At 39.9% G+C, this 12,790-nt stretch overlaps 1 protein-coding gene and 1 non-coding gene across 2 annotated transcripts in view; one reads left to right on the top strand and one right to left on the bottom strand.

Annotated features, from left to right (window-relative positions):
• The window catches only part of Smp_077540 (putative faf1 protein), a gene marked incomplete at both ends in the record, with an annotated part of 27,107 nt that extends 18,364 nt beyond the window's left edge, over window positions 1–8,743 (bottom strand). Inside the window, 5 exons of the mRNA XM_018798507.1 lie at window positions 541–1,129; window positions 5,027–5,103; window positions 6,128–6,642; window positions 8,547–8,652; window positions 8,711–8,743. Coding sequence (XP_018653442.1) covers window positions 541–1,129; window positions 5,027–5,103; window positions 6,128–6,642; window positions 8,547–8,652; window positions 8,711–8,743 — 1,320 coding nt within the window. The remainder of the gene's footprint in view (window positions 1–540; window positions 1,130–5,026; window positions 5,104–6,127; window positions 6,643–8,546; window positions 8,653–8,710) is intronic.
• On the top strand, window positions 216–287 carry Smp_tRNA_00842_Pseudo_TTG.1.1. The gene has a single exon. It is a non-coding gene (tRNA).
• Window positions 8,744–12,790: the final 4,047 nt, after the last annotated feature.

Here is a 12,790-nt window from a genome sequence, read left to right as displayed (position 1 = left end):
TTCTCCTGCTGTGCTAATGAGGTATGTCAACTTGGACCGATGCATATATGTGCTTGGTCCTACGTTGTAGCTGACTGACTGACTGTTCCACAAAGTAGAGGATACATGTAGATTGAAGTTTTTTAAATTATTCTTCGCATATGTTCACAAAATAACAACAATAATAAACAATTGATAATAATAACAATAACATTGCACAAGCAAGTGGCTGTCAGGACCCAGTGGCCGAGTGGATAACGCGATGGCGTTTGAAGCGGAAGGTACTGGGTTCGAGTCCCAGAGTGAACATCAACTCTGAAATACAGGTACATCCAGCTGACGAGTCCCAAATAGGACGGAACGCGCGTCCTGGATTCAACTGCTAGCCACTATCCATCCACCTCTGCTTACCATGCTTGTGAATTTAGGCTATATCGAGGCAATACGCACAGTATGCACATATGCCAATTAGAGACTGACCAGTTACAGTCCTAAAAACATCAATAAAAAGATTCAAAACAAACAATACTAAGTGAATAACAATGATACTTATGAACTTACACATAAATTACAAACATCACCTGATTTCAAACCACAATCAGCTAATGTTAAGTTGTTATGACTAGATTTTTGTTTAGCAACATCATCATCATTAGTGTTGATAGTAGTAGAAGCAACATTTGAATGTTTTGACAAAAGGGATTGAGTTTTAAATGACTGTTGTGGATAATGTTGATTCAATTCATTAACTAATGAGTTTAACACTTCATTCGATGGTATTTGTTCATTGACTGATAGACTTTTATTATTACGATTACGATTATGTTTTGATTGAATAGACCATAATTGACTTGTTATTGGTATACCAGTAATACGATATAAATCATTACATAGTTGTGATATATATGAATCACATGGTAAACATAAATCATGATAAGCATAAGGTGAACATGATCTACCAGTAGTTAGTTGATTACTTTCAGATTGATGAATATCATCATCGTCACGGTTTTTAGTGTTAGCATGAATACTACTACTACCAGTAGTCATAGTAGTAGTAGTCGTTGGTGCCGGTATTTCATTGTCATTTGTTTTATACACGCTAATATGAAATACAACTTGTCCACCATTTTGTTGATTTGAATAATTACTATTAAATTTTAAAAAATGCGTACAAATGATGAACGTTTGAAGAGGAGGAAAATAAAAGAAACAATCATCCAAAGTATGCGGATCCCAAGGAGGTTATCGTTCTTTCAAAAGTTTAGTGAAAACAAAGCGGAAACTTCACCTTCATCGAATCAAGACATGGAATCATCAATTGTTGATCTGATGCGTGTAGGTAAGCGAAAACTATGTGTTTAAAGTTATCAATGTTTGGAGAAGTTGGATGACATGAAATAGAATCGGTAATCAATGATACAGATGCATTCACGTGTTGTCAGCCAGTCAGTCAGTCACAACGTAGAACTTCGTACGTACGTACGACCGTTGCTGCTACTTTGACGTAGTGGTCGGGCTTGCCTGTCGTGATGAACCAACCAAGCTATACTGACTGGAACAATCGTTCCTCAAGGTCCTACCATGCCAGACAGGTCGGTTGAAGAGCGGTAAGACTAAAAGCAACAAACTAGGGTCCGAAGGCGAAGTCGTACTGCCAACTGCACAGAGGTGTGACGGCAGTAAGGTGTTTCCTCCAGACAACCAGCCTAACAGCGATGCTGTCTTCCCACAAGGAAGGGTATGGTTAGAAAAGGTCGACCCTAAAAATGCACACCTCACCTTATCCCACGGACATCCGTTTCCAGCGGTAAGGTCCCAACAAGTACGGAGCTAACACGTCAAAACTCCCCCACAAAAAGGCCGTGCGCGACCGACCACAAGCAGCTGTCCTTTGGGCACTGCGGTCACGCTCCCAGGTCGTTAAGGCCAACACTAATCCAACTTCCTTTTCAGGTCCCTCAAGAAATACCCGTCCACGGTGTGGCCAACCGGGAAGTGATATTAGCCCTCATACCCGTGACTGCACACGAGACCGAGTTGGTCACATTCATTCACTTGTTGACTCCATTTAGTTTAGTTCTAAAAATAATCTCATACCCTTTTTTATTCTGAAAATTTATTCAGCCTTCTTGGATCATATTGCTATTGCTCAATTTTTCTACCAATAATATTACCACTATTGACACTCTTACTACTTCTATTACTTCGGCAACCGTCTTGTTAGTTTTATCTTGATGTGTTGATATGGTCTGGCAATCTGAAGCGATGTACATATGTCCCAAGTTCCATGTTGCTTATGACTGACTGAATATAGTTTAGACCTGCAATAAAATGGTTGGGATTCAAGTGTTTTATGATTTTATGTTTGTAATGATCTGAACTGATCTACGGTCGATCTTTCACAGTGTGTACATACGATATAAGAAGTGTAGGTGGTCAGTGTATGACATAGTGTCGTTGTATGAAAGAAAGCTGTATAGGACTGGCTTCTGTTGGTCCCTCACGACTACTTGGTTGGAATAGTAGAGATGATGCGACACAGTGGCTAGAGACGTTATCAGATGTGGCTATGGTTAATGGAAGACGGGAGAACCGGGAGAGGAGCTGGCATAGATCCAGATTACTACCAACTGGTTGTGGCCAAGATGAGACTGAAGCTAAAGAAACACTGGACAACTGGGGGAATAGCATTACAAAGGTTCAATACAGCCTAACTTCGAGATACTAACAAACTCAACCAATTCAAGATAACTCTCAACAACAGATTCCAAGTCTTACAAGATACACTGAAAGAAGAAACTACGATGGAGGACAACTGGAAAGGGATCAAAGAAGCATTAACTTCAACGTGTTGGGAGGTACTGGGCTACAAAAAACATCATCATAATGAAAGGATCTCTATGGAAACCACGGATAAGACTCAAGGAAGGAAGAATAAGAAGATAACATTGAACAACGACCAGCCGAACAAGAGTGGAGAAAGTTAAGGCACAAGCTGAACACAGAAACAAACAAGCAAGTGGGGAGGAGCATTAGAGCCGACATGCAGAAATATGTGAAACAGTTAGCAACGACAGAGGGAAAAGCTGTAAGAGAACAAAATATGAAACAACTATATGATACATCGAAGAAACTAGCAGGGAGATATAGTAAACCAGAGAGACCCGTCACGAACAAAGAAAGATAATCACGGAGATTCAAGAACAGAGATACAGAAGGGTAGAATACTTCGAGGAACTGTTGAATAGACGAGCTCAATTGAACCCACCGGAAATAGAAGCAGACAAATCAAGAGCGGGAAAGAGACAGGACCTGAAAATATACCAGCTGAAGCACTGAAGTCGGACATTGAAGTAACTGCAAACATGTTTCGCCTATTATTCAGGAAGATTTGGGTAGAGGAACAAGTGCCACCGACGGACTGAAAAGAAGTATGTCTCATCAAGACACCAAAGGAGATCTGAGCAAATGTGAGAACTACACAGGCATCACACCACTGTCAGTACCAGGGAAATTTTTCAACAGTGTTGCTGAACCAGATGAAAGGCGCAGTAGACACCCAACTTCGAGATTGACATGCTGGATTCCGTAAGGATCGGGCGTGCACAGACCGAATTGCGACACTATGGATCATCGTCGAACAGTCAGTTGAGTGGAACTCGTCACTATACATCAACTTCATTAACTATGAGAAGACGTTTGACAGTGTGGACAGGAGCACATTATGGGAACTTCTTCGACACTGTGGAGTTCCTGAGAAAATTGTCGATATTATCCGGAACTCATACGACGGACTACAGTGCAAAGTGCTGCATGGAGGACAGTTCACAGATGTATTTTCAGTAAGGACAGGAGTCAGATAAGCCTGTCTACTCTCCCTCTTCCTCTTTCTTCTGGTAGTTGACTGGATTATGAAGACCTCGACATCTGAGTGAAAGCACGGAATACAATGGACATCTCAGAATCAATTAGATAATTCGGACTTCACAGATGATCTAACCCTCCTATCCCATACACGCTAACAAATTTAGATGAAGACAACTAGTGTAGCAGTAGCCTCTGCATCAGTAGGTCTCAACATACACAAAGGAAAAAGCGAGATCCTCAAATACAACACGGAGAACACCAACCCAGTCACACTTGATGGCGAAACTCTGGAAGATGTGGAAACATTCAAGTACCTGAGAAGTATCATCAACGAACAACAAGGGTCGGATTCAGACGTAAAGGCGAGGATTGGCAAAGCAATCACAGTATTCCTACAATTGAAGAACATGTGGAACCAAAAACAACTGTCAACCAATATCGGAATCACAATCTTCAATACGAACGTCAAGACAGTCAGTTCTACTGTATGGAGCTCAAACGTTAAGAACTAATACAACCATCATCAAAAGCGTACAAGTATTTATACATAGTTATCTACACAAGATACTCAACATTTATTGGTCGGATACCATCAGCAACAGCCTTCTGTGAGAGGGGACAAACCAGCTTCTATTTGAAGATGAAATTAGGAAAAGACGTTGGAAGTAAATAGGACATACATTGAGGAAATCATCAAATTGCATCACGAGGCAAGCCCTGACTTGGAATCGTGAAGGGAAGCAGAAAAGAGGAAGACCAGACAACACATTACGTCGGGAAACAGAATCAGATCTGAAAAGGATGAATAACAACTGGAAAGGATTGCCCGGGGCATTGTTGGATGGAGGGTGCTGGTAGGTAGCCTATGCTCCTCCACGAGGGGTAACAGGCGTAAGTAAGTAACTCTATCTGTTAGTCAAAAACTATAAAATTACGTTTACAGTCCAAGCAAATCATTGCATATGATTAACCAATGGGGGAATCGTGCATTACTGTTCGTATGTGCATTTATGTATGTGCGTAATTGTGAATAGTAATTATTAACTAATTGCAAAGAGAAAAAGTACTTGTTTGCGGTTTACATGTATCTAACGCATGACGAAACAAGGGAAAGAGTAAACGCATGTTGATTTATTTCAGGGATGAAAATGAAAAGCATGATGAAATAAACACTTACGAGTTAGGTAATAAATCCGGACTGAGTTTAGCTCGAAGTTTAATACATTTCGGCAGATGTAATGCACGAAGGAGTGTCTGGAATAAAATTACAATTAAAATGATAGACTAATTTTTTCTACCAGTTAGCTGGTAAAGTTTTAGTGAAAAATCATGCATGTAAATAACTGATAGTTAAGTTTCAAATATGGAACTGCAAAGATGAACAGTCTAAGTATTTCTGGGTAAAGAATTCAACGATAAAGTTCAAACTCCATGATAATTCATGATACGTTACAAACAACAAATAAAGCATTGATTGTAATTTGACACATTAGTAACCTGGGTCGCATATCTTTATGCTAATTATGTAATTTTAAAAGCGTAGAGGATATTCAATGTTCTATGTGGTTTCATCTTGACAGCAGCCGCTTCCTACCTAGATATCGTGATAACCCAATCAACTTATACTGGCTGATGCTTTCGTCTTTTTAAGGTCCTATCATGCTAGCCAGGTCAGTTGAAGAACAATAAGACTAAAAGCAACAACTTAAGGTCAAAGAGAGAAATTATACTGGTGACTGTACTGGAATAAGAGGTTAATACGGTATTTCCCTAAAACAACCAAAATTGCAAAGACGCTTCTTTCCCACAACGAAAGAAGGGGTAAACAATGATCACCCCTAAAAATAGAAAACTTCATATTACCTCACGGGCTTTCATCACCTGCAGTAGTCTGAAAAACACCGAGCCAACAAATTAAAAAACCCCTCTTGAAAAAGCTGTGCGTGACTGGCTTTAAGCAGCTATCGCCCGGACGCTTCGATCACGCTCCTAAGTTTTCAATACCACCACCTTACCCAAATTTCTAAAGTGTATTTAACCGGCAAATCATAAAGCTGAATATCTAAACTCAAGTACATGAATATCTTAAAACGAATTCCGTCAAGGCAGTGTATCAGCAAAAATAAAAAATCGGAAGTATTTTGCTTTAAAACGATATAACATAACAATATGGTTGAGCCATGTTATCCATTCGCTTACATTTCTCATTCGATTACAATACTATGCAGATAAATACAACTAGACAATATATTGCTATGAAAATAATTGTATATCTTACTGAGTTGTCAGCAAAAGAGTGAGATCCAGAACTCTCCAAAACTAGATGCTTTAAGAGGTTGGCTTTGCTACATTCAGTTATTTTTGATCCTAATTCTGGACTAGTTGCTAACTGTATGAGCTCAGTCAACCGACAATCAATAAAATGTTGTTTCAAAAATCCAACTGTCTCCGTATCGGGAAAAGGGAAACTTTCTTTTACAACTTTTTGTTCATGATCTGTATCATCATTCATAGGTAATTCCAAATCTATTTCAAAATTCAAGATACGAACTGGTCTATTGGAATTAATAGCTTGATCACTGTCCAGTTCAATAACGGATCGAGAAATCGCTGGAGATACACCACATCCTGAAACATCAGTATCAAAATCACACATAGTTGATACGGAAACGGTTTGAGTTCCTAAGTTATGATTCATTGACGATTCAGATGACAGAATGGGTCCACCAAGCGGAGTCATAGGAAGAACTGTGGAGTATGGAACAGATTGATCTTGGACAAATGATGATCCTGCTAAAAAAGAGTGAATTTACATCTAAAAGTATGCACTATTTATATTGAATGTACAAAATCAAACTGAATCACTGACGAACGCCTCCTTAATTATTCGTTTGCAAATGACCACCTGTTGAATATCTATTTGAAAGAAGATAGTGTTTCCACTACTAGAATGAATGGTGAAAATTCAAAACCAAGAAGTATTCCATAAAATTACTCTTGAAACTGTCAATAGAATCAACGAAATATTTGCCGACCTTAAAAAACATCGTGTATTCACGTGAATATTTTATTGTTGTAGATCAGTAGTGAATAAAGGTTAAATAATCAAGACAGTTTTCGTTTTAACTTAGAACATAACAGAACATTGGTAGACCAGACCATATAATAGTTGGTGCAAATGAGCTGAAAAAGATTATCTCGTATCTTATTTTCTGGTTTACATCATCCAGGTAAAAATCGGTGAACAATAAGTAACAAGGTAAAATATTAGGAAGAAAATTTACAATAAATAATCAGTTACCACTGATTTGCCCCCAAATTTTCCTAGTATGTGACTCAGCATTTCGCATCCCCGACTGCGCACCTGGGAATCGAATCCAGGAACTTTGGTCTCACACACGAGCGCTTAACCTCCGGACCACCGACTAAACTGGCATTCAGCAGTTTTGATGTCTGATTTTAATTATTCCACAATATTGTGTAGCCCTCACCCATTGACTGAGATAGATATCTGTTGCATACCCGACATGATTGAATGGCAATCGTTACAGCTTCTCACTACAACTCCAGTTGCATCTCAAAGCCAGCCACTAGTGAAAATATAATACCATAGATTCCAGGTTAGATTCCTGGATCAGCAATGTTCAGGAGTCATATACCAGGGAGAAACGACCATCTAGTGCTTCCAGGTTTTCAACTATCCTTTAACTTTGATCGGTTCGTGATTCCAATTAAAACCAATAATCTCCATAAGTCCCGGGAAGTATCCTAGCCTCTACACAAACCGAATGAAGTGAGGTGCATATGTATTCCGTCCCTCCTTGTACTATACTTGTGTTTAAAAAGTTTTCATGAGCCTTAGTGAAACGTTAAAAAATTACTGGGGATAATATTATAGACGTTATGCTAGCCAAACGGATTCCTCTAAAATTTCCTTTAGTTCTCAGACATTAGCTAGTTAGTCTAAGAGCTGAGACTGGACCACTATTCTTGAAGATCTCAGTGGTAACTCAGAAGGGTTTGTTGTTTTCTCTCGTTTTAGATTATCCATGGTTTCTACTTCATTATGATGATACGGCTCCAAAGTGATTTCGGAAATATGTAGTCTTTATCTGGACGTGAATGGTGTACACTTTATTATTCTGCACCTGTTTATGACGAATCGAATCGTTTCTGTTTTTTTTCAAGTAATAATATCACTGCTTTTACAACTCTACGAAATAGATTACTTAAAACATTATGGGTTTGTCAATAACCTTGTATACATGTTTGATAGAGTTGAGTTGGATAGCGAAAGGATTTTCTACGGTAGAATTTCAGCTAATAAATTAGTGCTTTACCGACTGACCAAAATACAATTTTATACAAGCACTGGTTTCCAGTCACGAATAATTACATCTAAATGTCGTGCGAATTAGACACATGAATACTGATATTTTGGCCTCGATATCTGCTTAAACAAATATAGCCAATAACTATAACAGTTTCATATGTTTTTCTCGGTAAATTAAACTTTATAAATTCGAGGGGATCAATGCTTTTCAAATCCCCTAGGTGAAACCCTTTTCTACATCCATCAACAGAAATTATGCACTGTTAGTTTGCTAAACACCTTATTCTCGCTACGTAGAAGCAGTGAAGAGGACTTCCCTAGGTGCATCAGAAATTTTTGGTGTGTTTAAAACATTTGCTATTACCTGGCGACACGTCACTAATAATGCTGGAAACAGCGGCCATTAAGTCCCAGTTATGGTCCTCCAGTATTGATATTGCATATGTGATATCTGTTAATCCAGTACACGCCTATAGTAGTCAAGTAAAATTAGGGAGCACACGCTCAAAACTTCAATATCCAGCTTACCAGAAAATTCTCAAGCATCGTATCCCTGTCCATTGTAGACAGAATGAAGGCTGATGTGAAATTTAAGCAACCTAAGATGGACTGTGGTCAAAATATATTAATTCATCATGAGCAAATAATCCCAATTGAGAGATGTCTATGGTGAAATTGTAAACATTTGAAGCCTTCAAGGTCACCGAATCTCAATACTTCAACGATTAAATTGTCCAAATGGTTCAAATTGTTCGTTACGGAACAGAAGCTTTCGCTTAATGAGCTTCCGTATCTAATGGCAGTGGATCGCCGATGCCTCCAGGTAGGAGTTTAGGTATATTTAACAAACGAGAGAGAAATAACAGTAGGTTACAGTGACATACTGTCCTGAGTCCTTGATTCGTTAATCGCACTATAATGGAACTTGTGAAGTCGCTAACTGTGAACTCACTTTTGAAGGTTGTGCATTTATATTCGGTGTCATCTATCGTAGCCCAGACTGCTCAGCCAGTGATTTTATGGACGTGATCTGGTACACCTATTTGTAAACTGAGTTCGTTCCCTTTTGGAACTTTACATATCATTTCTTTACTTTTATTTTTATATATTGTGATATGTTTCGCATTTTTGGATATTTTTCGTACCTTCGTTCATCCAGTTTCAGTTTCAGTTTCAGTTTGGAAAGGACAGGAGGCTTGATGGCCTGTGTTAGTCCTGGCGATGATGGTCTCTCAGCTGATCCAACTTTCTTTTGAAGGAGTCGACGGATGGAGCCTCAACCACGTGCTGAGGTAATGAATTCCACTCGTTGATTATTCGATGGGAAAGTCGGTAGTCAGCTGAAAAGTAATTCGTTCGGGGCTTGTGAACTTTTTTGGAGTGTCCTCGTAGATTTTCTGTTTTGGAAGACAAGAAAAATGAGGGCATATCAGGTGCAAATTTGTCATTAAGCAATTTGAAAACTGTAATCAAGTCGCCTCTGATTCTTCTATATGACAGCGGGAATAGGTTTAGCTTGGTCAGTCTAGTACCATACGGGAGCTTCGCTATTCCGGGAATCAGCCTAGTTGCTGTTCTCTGAACCCTTTCCAAGAGTTCACTGTCTTTTTTTAAGCAGGGGCTAGCTGCTTGTATGCAGTACTCAAGTTTAGGGCGTACGAACACTGTATACAAAGTCAGAAACGTTTTAGCGTCAAGATGCCTAAAAGCCCTGCGTATGGACCATAAAGTCCTAAAACCTTTGGCGGCTATTGCACGGCAGTGTGCAGTAGTCTTTAAGTCTTGACTAACGATGACGCCTAAGTCATTGTGTGCCTGAACAATAGGTAACTCAGTGTTATTCATCGTGTATGTATCTGTACCCTGATGGCCAATATACATCACAATACACTTGGAAGTGTTTATCGGCAATTGCCAGGTTTGGGACCATCCAGATAATCTCTCCAGGTCATTTTGAAGTTCTAAGCTATCGCCCTTGCTTTGTATCGCTCTCCATATCTTGACATCATCAGCATAGAGTAAGACCGATGACGATAGTAGACGAGGGAGATCATTTACGTACAGGAGGAATAACACTGGCCCCAAAACTGTACCCTGGGGGACTCCACTAAGCACAGTTTCCCAGCTAGACAAATTGGAGTTCACCCTTACTCTTTGTTGACGCCCAACCAGGAAGTCTTTTATCCACATCAATAGATTGCCTCCAATCCCGACATTCCTTAGCTTATATAATAGCCGGTTATGCGGAACTTTGTCGAAAGCTTTGCTGAAATCGATGTAAGCTACGTCTATAGGTAATTTTTGGTCCTTAAGAGCGCACCAGCTTTCACGAGCGACTAATAAGTTTGTGAGACAAGAGTAACCTGTTCTAAAACCATGCTGCTTTTCGGAGAGGAGCCGGTTTTCATCGAGATACTTTAACAGCTCCTTCCGAATAATCTTTTCTAAGATTTTAACAACCACACTAGTTAGGCTAATTGGTCGGTAATTCTCAGGCTTATGTTTTGTACCTGTTTTGAAGACTGGACTTACTATGGCGTTCTTCCAGTCTTTTGGTAGACGACCCTGGGTTACGGATAGATTAAAACATACACTTAAAGGGTTCGCAACAAAGTTAGCTAATTCCTTTAGTAACCTAGGATGCAGTTCATCGGGTCCAGTGGATTTACCTATGTCAAGCTTAACTAGCAGACCAAAGACATCGAGTACTTTAATGGTTACGCTGTCCAGTGCTTGTGTGGGGGGATTTTCATGGACTGGTGAGAAGGGTGTTTCTATGGTGTATACATTGCTAAAGTATTTAGAGAATACTTGAGCTTTGCCAAAGTCGTCCTCCACTAGTGATGAGGCAGTACTGTCTCTCCATAGTGAAGGAACATTTCTTCTTCTTTTTACCCTTTGGTTTATATACGAATACAGGCGTTTAGGACATTCTATGGATTCCTTAACGATTTTCTCTTCGTACAGCTTTCTGGCCTTACGGAGGGTCGAGTCACAGGTATTTCGAGCCTTTTAATACTGAGATTTTGCCTCGTCAGTCCCCAGTAACTTAAATCTATCCCACATTTTCCTTCTTTTACGGAGAAGGATGCGAACCTCCCTACTGAACCACGGTGGAGAGTTTCTCGGCCCCCTAGGTTTAGTCCAAGGGATGTGGGGGGCGGTAACTTCTAAGTATAAATTCCGGAATATGTCCCAAGCCGTTTCGATTGATGACTCTGGGTCTATTTCCCAATCTACTGATGATGCTGATTTCATGATGTCTGGTATGTTTGCTTTCCAGACGTTAGGTCTGGATTGAGCTGAAGCGTACTCGTGATCGACAGTTATATGGAAGTCAAAGCTTAAAACTGCATGATCACTTTTGCCTAGGGGCGGCATGTAATCCAGGTTTGCAACATCATCCTCATAATGAGTCAATATAAGATCTAGTAAGGATGATGCAGAACCCGGGTCGTACCTCGTTGCTTCCTTCACGTGTTGCACTAGGGCACATGTGATTACCGCATCAACTAGTTCCTGTTCGAAGGAATTTGCTGACGATTCAGTCCGCAGATTTCCCCAGTCCACCATGGGTGCATTGAAGTCCCCTAGGATTAGACATCGATCACTTCGTGATAAAGTGTTGAGACTGCTTAGCAGGACCTCGTTTGCCTCACAGCTTGGACTGCGATAGATCAAACTAAGTAGCAACTCTTGTCCCCTGCATTTCAGGCGGCAGCTAACTAATTCATACGTCCCACTCTCATGGGATACACTGTCGATAATGGTGAATGGGATAGCATTCCTAATGAATAGAGCTACTCCCCCTCCTTTACGCGTTTGTGTTCTGTCGGCCCTTACTAATGTAAAACCCTCGAAATCAAGTTCCCTACTATCTATAGACGGCGTCAGCCATGTTTCTGTGACTGCGATTATGTCTGGCCTAGTTGATGTTTCAACTCACCAAATTAGAGAAAAATGTCCCAAAATGCTTGAAACTGATCACATATTGAACATCATGGAATAGATGGTTATTCCCACATCACATTTGATTCTTGAAGTTGTTGGTGCCGAAGTTGAACTTGGTTGCTACCCACTTCTCGTTATCACCATAATATGTCAGCGTCCTTGTTCCGTGGTTTGACAAAAGCCGGTGTTGGCTTGTTGGCTGCAAGCAGTATACTTCCACTTGTTCTTTACAATGGTAATAAAAACTTTCGAAACGCATCACTCTTTTAGTTGATGGTGGGCACCGCGCCGTTATATTTGACCGATTTAAAGGTGTTAGGCCCGATGTAAGAGGGGAAGGAACACACTTTATTATTCCATGGGTTCAAAAGCCTATTATTTTTGATATTCGATCGCGACCGAGAAATGTGCCTGTGATGACTGGTTCAAAAGGTTAGTAGTAGTGTTGGAATAGATCATTGGCAAAGTGTATATGAAGTAAGAAAGTTTTGTTGTGAATGACTTTGTATTCAAGTGATTTTACATCCGAAAGAGCTTTGCTCTCAATTCCAGTCGATTATTTCTTACATTTTATGTTTTTAAGGGACATTCCTTCCCATGGCATCTACGGCTAATGCGTTTTTCCTCGATGCTTGTATATTTCTCGGTCTAGTGTCA

Source organism: Schistosoma mansoni, chromosome 6 (assembly GCF_000237925.1).
Source record: "Schistosoma mansoni strain Puerto Rico chromosome 6, complete genome".
Classification (NCBI taxonomy): Eukaryota; Metazoa; Platyhelminthes; class Trematoda; order Strigeidida; family Schistosomatidae; genus Schistosoma; species Schistosoma mansoni.
The sequence above is the reverse complement of the archived record's forward strand: the minus strand, read 5'-3'. Positions and strand labels throughout refer to the sequence as shown.